This window comes from Indicator indicator, chromosome 4 (assembly GCF_027791375.1).
Source record: "Indicator indicator isolate 239-I01 chromosome 4, UM_Iind_1.1, whole genome shotgun sequence".
NCBI lineage: Eukaryota > Metazoa > Chordata > Aves > Piciformes > Indicatoridae > Indicator > Indicator indicator.
The window spans coordinates 31,129,173-31,145,026 of NC_072013.1; the positions used below are offsets into that span (position 1 = coordinate 31,129,173).

The 15,854-nt window shown below is 43.2% G+C and overlaps 1 protein-coding gene across 1 annotated transcript in view; it reads right to left on the minus strand.

Annotated features, from left to right (window-relative positions):
* TMEM260 (transmembrane protein 260) overlaps positions 1 to 15,854 on the minus strand; it is a 35,390-nt gene that overhangs the window by 3,045 nt on the left and 16,491 nt on the right. Inside the window, exons 4-12 of the mRNA XM_054400596.1 lie at positions 12,316 to 12,493; positions 9,576 to 9,689; positions 7,072 to 7,251; positions 4,519 to 4,559; positions 4,085 to 4,168; positions 3,090 to 3,207; positions 2,749 to 2,921; positions 1,636 to 1,807; positions 423 to 571 (exon numbers count right to left, since the gene is read on the minus strand). Of these exons, the coding sequence (XP_054256571.1) occupies positions 423 to 571; positions 1,636 to 1,807; positions 2,749 to 2,921; positions 3,090 to 3,207; positions 4,085 to 4,168; positions 4,519 to 4,559; positions 7,072 to 7,251; positions 9,576 to 9,689; positions 12,316 to 12,493 (1,209 nt within the window). The remainder of the gene's footprint in view (positions 1 to 422; positions 572 to 1,635; positions 1,808 to 2,748; positions 2,922 to 3,089; positions 3,208 to 4,084; positions 4,169 to 4,518; positions 4,560 to 7,071; positions 7,252 to 9,575; positions 9,690 to 12,315; positions 12,494 to 15,854) is intronic.

Genomic DNA, 15,854 nt, shown 5'->3' on the forward strand with positions numbered 1-15,854 from the left:
TTATATGATGATTATTCCTGGAATATATTCATTCTATGCTAATCAGTTGGCCACAACGAAGGAGAAGCAGCAGCAATCTGCTCTCCAACCATCATCATTTTGAGTACACAGGAATGTTCCTTTTTTTTTGGTGATGAATTGTATCAAAAAACAAAATCATCAGTAAATACTCTCTGCCATCACCTTCTTATTTTTCCTTCCTAAAAACCAAACCAGCCTCACAACAACAGGCAGCATTATATCTGCATGGAGTTACTTCTGCACAGATATTTGCTTTAATTGCAACAATAATCTCACCACCAGGGAGGAACTCAGTAGAGAAAATTGATCTTTTGGATGCAGCACCAAGCTGTTCCATAAACAATTTCAAGGAAAAAAAAAAGGTTGAAGATTTTATAAAAGCACACGAAAGAAATGCTTACTGTTTATTTACTTTGAGGAAACGATGGAGATTAAAAGTGAGTGTCCCATCAGGTAATACTCCTTCCACAGGATTCCACCGGTCTCCAGGAAAATAAACATCAGGTAAATGCTTTGCCAGCTTGGGTAAATACCATTCGTAAGTCATCATCTACCACCGAAAACATGAGCAAAATTAAAATAAGAAACAAAGTTTTCATCCATTTCACATCCAGAAGCTGCAGAAAATGGGTTCTGCAAGAGGAATGAATCTGTTTACTTGGTAAGGTCACCTCTCTTTTCAGCAACTGACTGGGACCATACCACCAGAATAGGTCACCAGTGCTTTCTGATCAGAGACGCAGGGTCCTTTCCTGATGAGGGGGTAAAACTCTAAGGAAACACAAAATACCTACTACTGGTAAGAGACACAAGAGGGCTTTGATTTGGTTAAATATGAGGAGTTGGACTTTGGGTTTTCCAACAAGTTACAAACTCTTGCTGCAAAGTCTGCTGTGGCAGTGGAAGCATTGGTGTTCCCTTCTGTAAGAGGATTTTTTCTATTCCACTTTCTCAGGAGAAAAAAAAAGGAAAGAGTGGAAACACTACCCAGGGACACACAGCACCTCTATTCTGATGTAAAAAGGTACATGCAGAAATCTGCAAAACCACCTTTAGGGAACCAAGATAACAGAGGTGATGGCAGAGAATCCCCGAAAAGGCAGACTGTTGGACTCGATGACCTTAGAGGTCTTTTCCAGCCTTTATGAGTTTATGAATGAGCATCATAAAGTCCATGGGAGTCAGAGTCACGTTGCCCATGGGGCAGCTGCTGCCACGCTGTCCTCCAGGCTGCTGCCAGAAACCTGCTGGTGTTCCAACATCTGTATTTCAGGGCTTCCACAGAAAACAGCAAGGACAAAGCCTTCTTAGCAAGGCAATCATCACTCTTGTGCCATATCTGGATATCTGCCATGTTAGAAGAACTTGGGCTTCCCCTTTGCTCCACCTGCTACAGATTCCCTGTTGGCTTTTTAGGCTTGAATGAGATCTGCACACCATGCTTCATCCCAGAACCACCCACAACCCTTTAAAAAAAAAAATTAATTTTATTTCTGCATCATGGTTCTTATTTGAAGAGAGACCCCCCCCTGAGGACAGATAGGAACAACTGAACTTTTGCTTCCTATTTTTAAATCTGCCCTTTGCCCTTTTCCTATTCCTTTCTGAACCTACCTCCTGGTCTACTAAGGTGATATCTGGCCTCATCCCCTCACAATAATGAAGGTAACGAAGAGCATTCCCAGGTAAGTCTCCTCTTAGCAAGATGACTGCATCCGTTGGCATAGAGGACAGCAGATTCCTTGCAAACTTATCAACAATGTAGTTGTTGCTCTGATCACAAATGCTTAAGAGAACAGATAAACAGTATTTTAAAATTTGATGTTTGAATGGCTTTGACTATCTTCAGAACAATTTTGTGCAACAGGAATCCATAGGGGAAGTCCACCCTGACAAGATCTCTCTGAAAACCACTTACAGAGAAATCAAGATACAAAAGTGAAGCATTTAGACTCAGTTCCCCCAGAAACCAGCATCAGGTAGATGTAGATTTACATTACCTGAGATCCTTTTTGTTACACAGTCATGTGTTGCACACACTCCAGGTATAGACTTAAGAAAGGGACACTTCATAACATGGCACAAGACATGAGCTATGACTGGCTTACCTATGGACAAGCCTTTGAGAAAAGATATGTGCAAAGGAAGGATTTATGAAGTTCTGTGTGTTCCGCACTTCCCCAGTGGGTCAACCTTTACCTAAGCATTCCTACTACTACCCTGATCCCTATCCAAGCCCCTGAAGATTCTTTGGTATGGTTATGGGATAAGGAAGCCCTGCCCTGCAGATGTAACTATTAAAAAAAAAAAAAGAAAAAAGAAATAAGAAAAACATCAGGTCACAAGGAAAGATGATGCAAAGCAAGGGACAAGAAGGTGACTGTTTAGGTCAAATTAATTCTGCAAACCTCCTTAGGAAATAAAGCACAGATGTGTGAGTTTCTTTCATGAGAAGTTTATGTATCTACAGAGTTTTCTTCCTTCAGCCTACATGACACCTCCACTTACACCCTGAAGTTGGTGCTTGGTGAGGGAGATGAAACAAGGGAGTATGTCTGGCTGTGACCATGCAAGGTGGGATTTCTAAAATGCTTTTTCCACTTCAAGACAACAACAGAAACCTCCCAGCAGAAGTGTGTGTGGGGGGTTCTAGAAGCACCTTGACTGGACAGCAACACCACAGTCCCAAGAGCCTGCATCAAGACACACTTCCATGGGAATTGTTACCTGTAATTTGCCCAAACTTGGGACAAGACAAGAGTGAAAGCAGAAAGCCACTCCAGCCATGGTAGCACTCGGCTGCCCTCCAGCACAGCACTTCCAACTGAGGTGAGTGTGGCCAGCCCCAACCCTGCCAGCACCGCCACCACGGCACTGCTCTGCAGCCAGAATCGCTCCACCTAGGAGACAAAATCCCACAGACTCTATTTCTGTTTCCCCAGCTAGAGAAATAGCTGCATTTCTGCAGCCTTACACAGCTTCAAGACAGCCTCCTGATCCTGATTGGGTGGTTTTAAGGCTTCTTGCCAAATTGAACAGGCCAGAGCAATTTTTGGAGTGCAACTCACCACGCCCAGAAACAGCGGTTTTGTAATATCCAAATTTGCTCTCCATGCAAAGAAAAGGGAATAAAGAGAGAGCATTCCAGTGAAGAGCCAGATCATGGATGATTTCTGCTGCTTTGTCCTATTAAAACAAACAAACAAAAGTAGCTCTTGAGTGGCATGATGAAATAGGAGACTAAGGTTCTACGTGCTTGCAAATGACTACCTCTCTGTAAACCTAAGTGTATTAAATACGAGGAGCTGCTGAGCCTTTCTGTACCTTTGTAAATGCAAAGGTTTAAACCAGAACAAAATGGGTCACACCAAACCAGCAGGTTAACATGTCTATTTCTATTTTCCCAACACAGAAGTGAGGAGAAAAGTAACACACAAAACTCAGGGTTGAGATAAAGAGATAAGAGTTCAATATAACATATCATAATCACAATGCATAATTACCTTAGCTAATAAACTAATTAATCTAATAATACAATGAATTATTACCTTAGCTTAGCCTATTTGCAGAAGCAGCACAGGGAAATACAGTAAAAAACCCAGCATAAAACACAAAACCCAAACCAGCAGCTACCCGACTCCCACTCGTTCTGCCACCATGCTTGCAGAAAAGAGCCAACACCCAAGAACCCAGAATCCAGAAGCAGCAACTGGAACAGGAAGCCTGCCATGTAGCAATCTGAACTTCAAGCCCCAGTGCTCCAGTTAGCACTTTCATTTTTGAAGCTGGCATGACTACAGCATGGTATGAGTAACAGTGGCAGATTCAGCTCAATCCATGACATGAGACTTCTGTTTTCAAAGCACAAAACCCATCAGGATTTCAAAATTTTTAAGCCTGCCATCTACAAAGCCACAGGGTTATCAGGAGCAAGAATATTTTGCTCTTAATTAACAGGTAGCCACAGTCAATTGCAGAAATTTTTGCACCAGCAAGCAGAAGGCAAAGAAAGCTGAAGTCAATAAAAAGCACACATGGGAGCAATTCTTCTCCTCCAACTTACGGCAGTACTGTGCTCACGCAGGCCATGAGTGCCAGGGCAAGGACAGGGAGGGAGAGCTCCAACTTCATCTGTGCTAGCTGAAAACTGTGGGGAAACAAATGCATGGATGTGGCATTCGCAAACCACAGCCTTGCAAAGTGTCAAGAGAAGCAGGGAATGAGCACAATGTAAGATATTCCCATTCTGCTCTGATCAAGTTTACCAGAAATGGCAATAAGCTCAGTTTACATGTCAAGATTTTGAAAGAAAAGTCACTGGGGAAGGTGGTCCAGAATTTTTCCTTTTGATAGGGAAGAAACATGGACAAGTATGCTGTCCCTGTGTCAGCTCTGGACCAAGTTGAGGAAAGGCAGGACAAGAGCCACTCTGGTCAAAATGACAGCAGCAGCAACAGGATTCTCCCCACTAAAAGGCACAGTGAAGATTTTACTCACACCAGCACCTCTTTCATACTGGATCCTGTCTCAGACTTGGCCTAGATTAAAAAGAAAGAAAATCCATGAGAAACCCACTCTAATAGTCATAACATTGGGACAAGGATGTCTTTGCATTTACTGCCTGCAGAGCCCTAAACACACAGGGCTCCTCAAAACCCCTTCAGGTGTTACTCCAAGGTGGTCACAGGTAACAGGAATTGCTTAAACAACAAAAAGCCAATAAATTCTACTCAAACCTTCACTGCAAGATGTTCTCCCATGTTCTTATTTTACATTATGCCACTGTGCAGGGCTTACCACCTGGACAAGTATTTTTTCAAGGTGCTACCAACCTACTGCTCTGTGACTCAAGCACACCATAAGGCTTAGCTATCATCTCTGCCATGTCATTGAATCATTTATGTTGGAAAAGATCACTGAGTTCAACTGTTAACCCAGCGCTGTGAAGTCCAACGCCAAGCCATGTGTCTCAGCACCACATCTACACAGCTTTTAAATAGGTCCAGCGATGGTGACTCCACCACTTCCCTGGGCAATCTGTTCAAGGGCTTGACAACTCTTATGGTGAAGAAATTTTTCCTAATATCCAATCTAAATTTCCACTGGCACGAGGCTGTTTCCTATCATCCTATATACGCACAATTATTTTCTAGGAAATCTCCCCACAGCCTGAGATGAGCACATGGACCTCAATTCCTGCTTGCTCACCAGGCAGAGGTGTATGAGATTTATATGCGATATGTAAGAATTTTTATTGCAGGGACTTGTAATCCACAGCACAAGTCTGGGAAAGAAGACATGCTCAGTAGAGGTAAGAAATTACCTTCATAGGTGTTTGTTGGAAAAGTGGTGTCTACCACATAAGAGATAAGGTAAACAGACCCAGAAAGTCTGAAAGGAATATTGAATCTCAACAAAAATGGAACAGTTAATTGCATTCAAGATTTAATTAAACAATGAAAGCATTAGAGGATGGCAAGCCAGCCCACAGCTCCTGAAGCACCACTGCTACCTCTCTGCTTCTTGCAAAGCATCACCTTGCTGGCAGCTGATGGCTTCCGGTCCAAAACATATCCCTTCCAGGAGGTGCTATTTCTGATCCCTGGCTTATAGGTGGAATTCTCTAGGTTGGGTTTGTTGGGATTTTTTTTTGACTCTGCCTACTCTTAAAACAGATCCATGGGATGCAAGCGCTGTCTGTCCCATCCAGACAGGGCTCTGGTATTAATCCAGCTGGCATCAGGACCAATGCTTGGATTTTGCTGCATTTATTGCTCCTGCTTCAGACAAGTTCATTGTAAATGTGATTTGTGGTGTAGGATTACATGCAGTCCATCCCTAAGCCTCCTGAACATCAACTTGAATTTATCACAAATGATGGAGAAAGGAGTTAAGAGATTTGCATGCTTTGGTATTGCTCTGCCCATCAGAGTCTCATTCTCAGGAGATGGCTGGGAATAGGACAACAGGGGAAATCTCAGAAGTCCTTCAGAGAGTCAATCTTATCTCTGTATGGTTTTGGAAAGAGTATGTGGCAGCAACAGGAATTATCAAGTCTTTTGCCTCACATCCTACAGCCAAGGCTCTTCAAGAAGGCTGTAATGGAACAGCAACAGTGCTCACTGTGTTCCATGGCTGGATGCAGGGGTTTAATTTCTGAGGATGTAGGGCTTCAGGACTCTAAGGAGTGATGCAATATGTAAACCACACCTCTTTCTCTTTTTTCTCCCAGTGGTGCCACTTCCCTTCCATCTACACTGAAATCTCTGAAGCAGGAAGGATTGAAGGAGTGTTTAGTACTGGCCTTCCTTGGTTGATGCAAACCCTATGCTGTGCAAGCAACCAAAGCAGAGGTTTGGGTTGAATGTTGCAGAAATTTCTTTGCTGAATGGGTTATCAAGTCCTACAACGGGCTGCCCAGGGAAGTGGTGGAATCACAATCCTTGGAGGAATTTAAAAGACATGTAGATGTGGTGCTGAGGGACATGGCAGTGCTGGATTAATAGTTTGACTTGATGATCTTAAAGGTCTTTTCCAATCAAAACTATTCTATGCATTACTTCCCTCCCTTAGCAGGAGCACAGATCTGTCAGTAACTCCAATCAGGGGTCTCTGAGACCCCTCAAACCTACCACTGATATAAATTCAGTATTAGTAAGAAGTTAAGAAGAACCTCTTTTAAAGATATAGCAATGAAAACTGCTTGTGACCTTTTCAAGTAGATTACTTGAAAACAAAAATTGTCTTATAACAAGAAAACCACAAAATCAATGTCACCATCATCTTCCTTGGGATCTTACAAACATGAGACACTTGTACGGCTCCCAGTAAATAATACTGCTCCCCTACAAAGGCAAAGAGAATTATTTCTGTGCTTTCCCAGCCATGTGATTCACTCCCAGATAACCTGACAGATCAGAAGGTCAGAATCAGAAATCATTTTTTAAAGAAAACATTTTCAATTTCTAAGCCATTTAATCCTCACATATAGTAAGGTTCTGCTGTTGCATAAGTTAAAAGAAAGTAATTTAGAAAATGACCCTTATTTACCAGATTGAATGTCCCATATTCTTCCCTGAGAAAGTGGGTCAAAAATCCCTGAAAAGTCGTCTGGTCTCCCCATGTCCAGCGGGCTCGATTGAGGTAGGACGAAGCCGGAAGATAGAGATAAGGCAGCAAACCAGCCAAGAAGCATAAACCCAACTTCAGGAAATGGCCTAGGGACAATTCCTGCACCAAAATATGTCATATTGCATAACAACGTTTATTTTAGTTTAATCACGCTGGAACTTCAAGAACAGATAAAGAAAAAAAACATCAAATATATTTACACAGAGCTGATCTCTCAATTTATAGTAAGTCCCTACAAAATGCTATGTTAAACCTTACGATTTTGTGGATTACTAGGAAACTGCATCAAACTGATCTCCTTTGCATGGCAGGGTGAAATTTAAGTGAAGCAAATAATATTAGCTAGGACTCATGAGTATCATACTCATTGCATCTTTCACATTTAAATCATGGCATGACATGCATAGATGGCTGAAGCACTGCAAGGCTGAGATAACCCACTTTGCAGCGATTAAGAGTTGGCTGGTATTCCATCTGGCAAAAAAAAAAAACCAACTAAAATGCTGCTCTAGTACAACTAGACACATCATCACCATCATCAGGAGTCAGTTTTGCCATTTACTTTATCACGATTGCGCTGGCTAAATTGGATAGGCCAACTTTTGGGGTGGGATTTTCAAGACTGCCTAAGGGGTCAGGAAGACAAGACTTTCAAAGGGCCTTCTGTGCCTAACTCCTTTAAGTGCTTTGGAAAATCCCACCCTAGAATATTGCACGCTTGCTTTACCGTTAGCCACTGCCCTGTCAATCAAAGCACTTGGGGTTATGGGGAAGAGACACCATTAGAGTGATGATCTGCAGAGCAGAAACGGTAGCGTGGGAATGGTGGTGGCCATAGTCCCTTCAGAAGAAAGATGGCTCTTTTTTACTTAAAAGGCACTGTTTTCCATCAAATATCCTTCTTATTCGGTGGTCTTCTTCAGCAAGCACCACTGGGCTGACCAAGAAAGTTATTTATGGCCCAGGACTGTCCTTGCTGGAAATGACAAAATGTCTCTCTGGGCCTCCTTGGTTAAAAAAGAAAACAGCTTTGTTTAAGGAACACAAATATATTGCAGAAGTAAGTCTTCATGGTGTTAATGGAAATATACAGTCAGAAAATGGTTTGTGGGAGATGCTGAACAGATTTTGGACCAATCTTGTTCAAGCTGCATCTCATCTCCGGCAGCTCATGTGCTTCAGTCCAGGTTTAGTTATACCGTGTGCCATTACCCAGAATCACATCAGATTTATCGGGTCAAGGGTGGTCAAATACAGACAGGACTGGTTCAGCAGAAAATTACCCAACTGTCACCTTCAGATGGGCAAAAGAGAGAAAGAAGGAGTAGATGGAGACTTCTCAGAGCCACTTACAAAGCGACCAGACCATCTGCAGCACTGAGATGTGCAGCTATTTTGGGGATGGAGGAATTTCTACATGTCTATAGCCAGCTTGATGCAATGACTACCTATAGAAGACAAGAGCATTGCAGGGCCCCTGAATGTTACACAAGAGCCTCATCCAGATGGATGAATATCATCTTTATAAGCCAGGTATGCAAAAAGGTGTTTTCACCTCTTACAAAATGAGTAAATTTAATAAAGAGGTGTGGAAAGAAAGACATCTTGAGAGTAAGATCTATGGTAGGAGATGAAAAGGACATATTTGACTGGATGAGGGGCTTGTTGCTTCACCAAAGGCCAGCCTTCCTTTGGTCTTTTCCAGCTGGCACATGCAGAATGCTCTTCACCTGAGAGATGATCCCTTGTAGGACTCAAAAATCCTGGCTGCATCAGAGCTGGAGGCTACCAAGCTTGCACATCTCAGATGCTGAAGAGGACTTCCCCATAAAGACAAGCCTCTCCCTGTTTCTTGCTGTGCTGCCCATGCGGGCTACACCTTCAACTACCAACAGAACTCGCAAGATGTTCTGCAATGGGAGGACACAGTTTTTGTTTGCTACCACCAGGGAACAAACATACAGGAAATCACTTCCAAGATAAGTTGATGGCATGAGAAAGCCAGTGCCATCAGCCAGAAGCAGCAGCACACACCTGTGACTTCTCACCAACAGATATTAATCTGCTTTTGTGCTTGGTGGTTCACTGAATGTGCTCTTATTTCCTACATGCTGAACAGTTTTTAGCTTTAAGTATCAGTCTTGTGCTTGCTCACATAGCTTTTGCAACCAGCCGGAGCAGAGGGCTCCTGTGTCGCAAGACACAAGCAGGTCATAGACTGCTGGTGTGAGCAAAGGTCCTAAATTGTGATTGGTGGCTCTGGAGTCAAAATGATGGACTGCACTGGGTTATGACTGACTATTTTAGACAGACCATTGACTGCTCCTGTTTGTACATCCACACAGAAGTGGCTCAAGTGCTTTGAAAGAAGAATTACTCATTGTCTTACCAAAGCAAGAGATACAGGTCAGGAAAATACATACCCTCTTCCTGAAGAGGCTGGAAAGAACCCAAGGCACAATACAAGCAACATAAAGCACTATCGTGTGCTGGTTGCACAAGCTGAGCCCACAGCAAAAGGCACCAAGTTTAGAGATCTGAAAGGAGAAAAAAAACCCAAACAAACAACATATTCACAATTACTCTTTACAGGTTGCAGAAACATCTAGAGATCAAAAGAGCTCCAGCGCAGCCCACAGCACACTTACTGGAGAAAGGCAAATAGATGGGTCAGCACTGGTCGCTGTAACACAGGTAACACAGGCTACTTTGGATTATTTTCAGGGAGATTTCATTTGTTTAACAGAAAATGTTATTTAAGTGCCCAGCACAACTGCTACATCTCCATAGATGTCATAATTACACACACAGATAATGATGTGATGTGATTCAGTTCTTGAACCTCTGCTACACAGCGAGACTGCCCAGTAGTCAGCTCTGAATGATGCAAAGTTTTCAGAAGCCAGACCTTAAAATCAGATTCATAGAATGATTTGGGTTGGAAAGGACATTTAAGATCATCTATTTCAAACCTCCCTGCCATGGCTGGGGACACCTCTCACTAAACCATGATGCTCAAGGCCCCATCCAACCTGGCCTTGAACACCTCCTTGGAGAGGGTATCCACTACTTCCCTGGGCAACCTGTTCTAATGTCTAACCACCCTCACTGTAAAGAATTTCTTTCTAATATCCAGTCTAGATCTCCCCTCTTCCAGCTTCAATCCATTCCCCTCATCCTATCACTACAAGCTCTTGAAAAAAGTCCCTCCCTAGCTTTCTTACAGGGACCCTTCATAATAATGCCATTATGTACAGAGACCTCATTTTACATAACAGGAATGATTTTTAACTCTTCTTCAGGCAGAGGGATAAAGTCAGGGCTATGTGAAGTTCCTAAGCAAAGGGAATTAAATGTGATATTCCTCATTAGTCTAAAAGCTCATTTTCAAGCACCTTTGAAAGAGTTTTCTGATAAAACGGGTAACACACCCAGACTATGCAGCCTGGTGCAAGGCATTTCTGGCACTCCTTGAGGATTATTCACAGGTTCCTTATTGTCACCAACTGTGATTGATGCTAATAAAAACCTCTTTCTGCCCCATGCTCTCTCTGACCCAACTCCATCAGCCCAGGACAAGGCTACGAGAGAAATTCTATGCAGAAATCTTGGGTCACTGCTACACACACCTCTGAATTTGCTTCCTCCTCCATCATCACGGGCCACTTGGTCCATGCTACAACCTGAAGCCAAGCCCTAGGGCAGCTCCTCAGTGGAAAAAAGCCATCAGAGTCTCACAGACATCGTTGGGCAGGAGCAGATAACACATCCTCACCTCTCCAGGCATTCCCAAGGAGCACAGCACTTTCAGCTACCATCAGAGCATTGCCTCTGCTTATTTCAGGCGCTGGTGAGACTGGTGTATGAGTTGCAAACACTTGGCTTGACATGGTGATGAGATCACCTGCTAGTTTTTAACTGACTAGCCAACATTCAAAGTTGGGTGCTGCCTTGCCATGGAAACACCTTACATAATTTTTGAAAAATATTTGTGGACCTCAGAGCTGCCCCGTGGGACTCAGAATAACCTCAGTAATTTTTCAAGTATATTAATGAACTCCAAGCACATCCCTGAGGACGTTTGCATGGCCATCTGATTTATGACAAGGGCTGTGAGCTTGTTGCTAGCAGCCTGGCTTCAACACATGGGGTGTCAGACACTTCAAAAACATTGAAACAGGCTCCTTCACTGCTTCTGAAAATCCCATTGGAAATTGGGCACATGAAACAAGGGACGAGGTTGGAAAATGCCCAACTCCACCTCCATGGAGTTAAGATTGTAGGAGTCTTGGGACAGCACTCATCAGAAAAAAAAAAATCCAGTGGTGAAAGAAGGTCTCTCCAACCACTGATAAAACATGTTATTTGAGAACTCATGAAGCTGAGTAAACTACCACTGCAGATTCCTGAAATTCTAGCCTAGCCTGACAAAAATCCCTTTATTCACACAATTTACAGGAGTCACAGCAGGCAAGTCTGTGAGAGGAGAAGAGATCAGATGTTCAGGCAAACAGACGTAGAAAGAACAAGGCTGCTGAGGAAAAACATCATTTGGCTGCCTATTCTGCTTATAAAGTAGAGAATATAGCATGAAATGTAAAGTCTCTGCATTTAACAATGCCATTATTTCAGGGGCACATTTAATTTCAAAAGAAGAACTGATTGAAAATTTGGTTGCTTCTGTTTTTTTTTTTCCTTCCAAAGAAACCTGGAGTTTTGACTAGATGAATTTTTCTGTAAATAGATCTATTTACCCCATGGAAAAAGATCAATTCTGAAAATACAAATTTGAACACCCACAGCCTAGTTTGAGCCTTTTATGCAGGAAACCAAACTTCATACTAAAACATTCAGATGAAAATTATTTTGTTTTTCCTGTTTCCACCCTGTGAGGACTAAACAAACCAACCCCAAACCCATACAACAGGTCCCAACTCAACCCTTAGGCCAAGTGGACAGGCTTATCAATGTTTGGCACTTCTGAACATCCAGGTAGGGCAGGGATGGACACCACCCAGCACAGGTGCTGAGCCCAGTCCCAAAATTTCACTTTTATTTAAATAAAACTAAGTCAGTACTAAATGAAGAGAAAATTAAACAGATGCATGATAACTAAAAAAAAGAAAAATAAAAGAACTATTCACTTTGCTTCAGATATTTTACCTTTGATCTCTCTTTTGCAGTGGGTGCCTCCTCAAAATGCACGGTGAGAGCCATCAGCAGCCCCACAAACAGATTGTTTAAGCTAAAAACCTCCGCCGTGATGGACCACTGCCATGTTAGACGAGAAAATGAAAACACCCCCGCAGCAAGGATTCCTCCAGCATATGAGCCAGAAAGCCTGCAAACACAGATAACATGAAATCTTCTTTTCCAACAAAAAAAGGCCTACTTTATTGTCCTTCTTTTTTCTTTTTCCTTAGTTTTTTTTTCTTTTTAAACATACTGTAGCAGCAGCAATGATGACTGTCACCCAGCACCCTGCCAAAACATTATATGGTTAATATCTTCTTAATAATTTCTTTGCGTTGAATTGCAGTGAGGAAGAGCAGGCATTAGCCAGCCTGTCTCCTTGCCAGCCATCCAACACCAAAGAGCCAGCTTCTTCTTACAAGCACTATGAAAACTTCCAGTATTGAATTTGGTCCAGGAGCCCTGATGAGCGATGGCCCAGTGGGTCATGGTATGCCGAGCCAGGGAGTCACGCCTCTAATGGGATACTTTCTGCTGGAGGAGATGCCAGCAAGGGTGCAGCCTTAAATTCATCAAGGCATTGAATAAAGAGTGGATTAGAGATATTCATGATGGACAGCATTAGCGGAGCTTTCCTGGGGGGAGGTGTTTAGTGTCTCAGGAGTGGGTGAGGATTGCAGCATCTGCGGTCCCGACAGGGAGAGCTGCCCACCAGGGTCTGGAGCAGGGAAAATGGGTGTTAGCAAGCAGGAAGGAGTGGAGGATGCAGGTGACACACCCACTGCTGGGATGACTGCAAGCCAAACAGCTGGACACCTCTTGTGATTCCCAGATGGGATTATGGCACATGATCCTCATGGAGCCACCCGCCCAACTCAGCTGGATGCTGCAGCTGAGGTGGGATTTCGCCCAGGAAGCATATTACACCCGTTCTGCAACCGTGGCTCTTCCCACCCACTTGTATCGGGTGCAGCTCTGGTTCTGCCTGTTTGGAAGGTCTTTCCTTCAGGAAGTCATCCTGAAAAGATGCCATGTAGAGCACCACAACCAGCTCAGTTACACCTCATCCAAAGACAGAAAGAGCTGTGGCTATGATCAAAGCTCCTCTCCAGGAACTCACCATCCCACTGTGAGACTACAACACCATAAAGTGGGTATTTTCTAATCCCACCGCAGGTACACACATTTCCACTTAGTCCTAAAGTTTCCAGGTTTAAACAAAAAAAGATGACAAGCTAGCCAATTATTTCATCAAGCTACCCATGTAATTTGCTCCTCAACACTGGCCATGTCCTCTAGCACAGTCAAACTCCTCAGGTGGCTTGTTTTGCCCATCAGGGACCGGAGAGTAGACACCCACATGGGACTTGCTTATCAGGTTACTCATGTAACTCTGAGATAAATGGAGACCAAGGAAACAAAATCTACAGTCCCTACAGAAAGAGATGAAGGAGCTGCTGGCAGAGCACTCTCTAACAAGGGCTCCTCTCCTTGGTTATGCTTCCTTTTCACCTTCCCAAAACAACCTCAGCTCAGCCAACCTATTTCTGTAGACATCCGAAGTCTAAAGAGAGACTTGTGCAGTCAGAACAGGAATTTTTAATCTACTAAAAATGGGAAGCAGTGTACATGGGGAGGAGAAGACTGGGATACAGACTTGGGAAGACAAGGTCTCTATTCCTCCTCCTCCTGCCACTGACATTGGATATCCTGGGTGGTCTGGGACAAGCCACTCCACTGCTGTTGCCACAGGTACCTGCAAAATAGGACTAGTGATTTTTATCTCCTTTGTAAAGCATTTTGAGGTCTACAGCTGCAGGAGGTATCTGGAGGGTGAGAAGCAAGGCAGTTCAATTAACACTAGGGAAAAAGAAACCATCTCTCAGGTGTTTGAAGATAGAGTAAGACAACCTCAGGGTGACACAGAGCTTCAGCATCAAGATTGTAGGAAGAGGTCATGAAAAATCAATAGAATGAAAAAAAGTCTGAAGATTCCCAACTGACAGCAGGTGAGACTGTTTCAGCTACTAAAATCTACTGCTGTGCTCACTAACACATGCCACTATGGTGGACGCTTCCAGTGTCTAAACCTCACTGCAGTTCAACAGTGGTCTGGGTATTTGATAGGAAATACTGCAAGGCAAGATCTGTTGCTCAATTAGTTAGTATAATGTTCCAAAATCACACTACTCTCCACAGGAAAAAGCTTTCACAGGCATAAATACTGCTCCATTGGTCTTGCTACCGTGCCAGCTCAACCACTAGTTCATGTCCTCCAAGGGGAAGGTGGGACACACACAACTTGTCTGGCAGTTCTCAGCCTCAAGGGCTCTGGTTGTGCTCTCTTTTTCTTTGTTACTAGAAAGATCATAGAATCATTTTGGCTGGAAGAGACCTTCAGGATCATCAAGCCCAAACGTTAATCTGTCATTGCCAGGACAACACTAAACCATGTCCCTATGCACCACACATACACATCTTTCAAATCCCTCCAGGGACGGTGACCCCACCACTGCCCTGGCAGCCTGTTCCAGGGCTTTCTTGGTGAAGAAATTTTTCTTAATGCCTAGCCTAAACATCCCCTGAGTCAATTTGAGGCTTTTCCTCTTGTCCTATCACTAAGATGTGGTGCACAAATAGAAAAATGAAAGATGTGTTGGAGTTTGCAGGAATCAAGTCAGGGGTGATTTCTGCTCAGGAAAGGGCAGTAGGATCATGTGAGATCCCCAGTACACAAACCCTACTACACAACATCCCCAAGTTTTGACTAAAGCCTTTAAACAGCATGAACTTTTAGTTATAAACAACTTTGCAATCCTCTCTGAAATACTTGCAGGGAAATAAGGTAAAAATAGGTAAAACAACCTTCCTGTAAATCTTTTGGATGAAAAGCAGCATTTTAGCCAAACATCCCAATTGTTCTCCAATTCTCCTTGTCTTTTGCAGGAAAGACTTGAGTGTATCATTAGAGTTCAAGTCAGATGAAAGCAATCCTGTCCTCTTGATAAAAAGTCTCAAACTACTGATTCAAATTTTATGAAATAAGGCTTAAGCAAAAGCTGTTCAATCCAAAACTTAAAGACAGCTATGTGAGACAGAGGACACCTCTGCTCATTGAACAGTGCACCAAGCATGGTCCACCTGCTAGTCAACAAAGTTGGCATTGCCTCTACCTTCCCATGAAAAGTGGTGGGAAAGCCAGGACACTAAGCTTGCCTGGGGAAAGCACTTTGCATGCACAGAGCAGTAAGCTCTTACAAGTATACAAGATGCTAAAGAACAAACAAAAATGTGTTGCATTCTTGAAGAACACCAAGACAGTAGCTTTGGGAAATGAAAGCTGGAGATCAGGAGTTTTTTTGCTAATTCTGTTACCGGCAATGGAAATGATGGACTTGGGCTAGGTAGGGATAATCTCTTGGAGAAGAAGGCTGGGTCACTTATCAGAAAGCATTCAGAGTAGTAATACCCTGCTGCTGGAACACCCTCAGTACACAGAAATCAGTTAA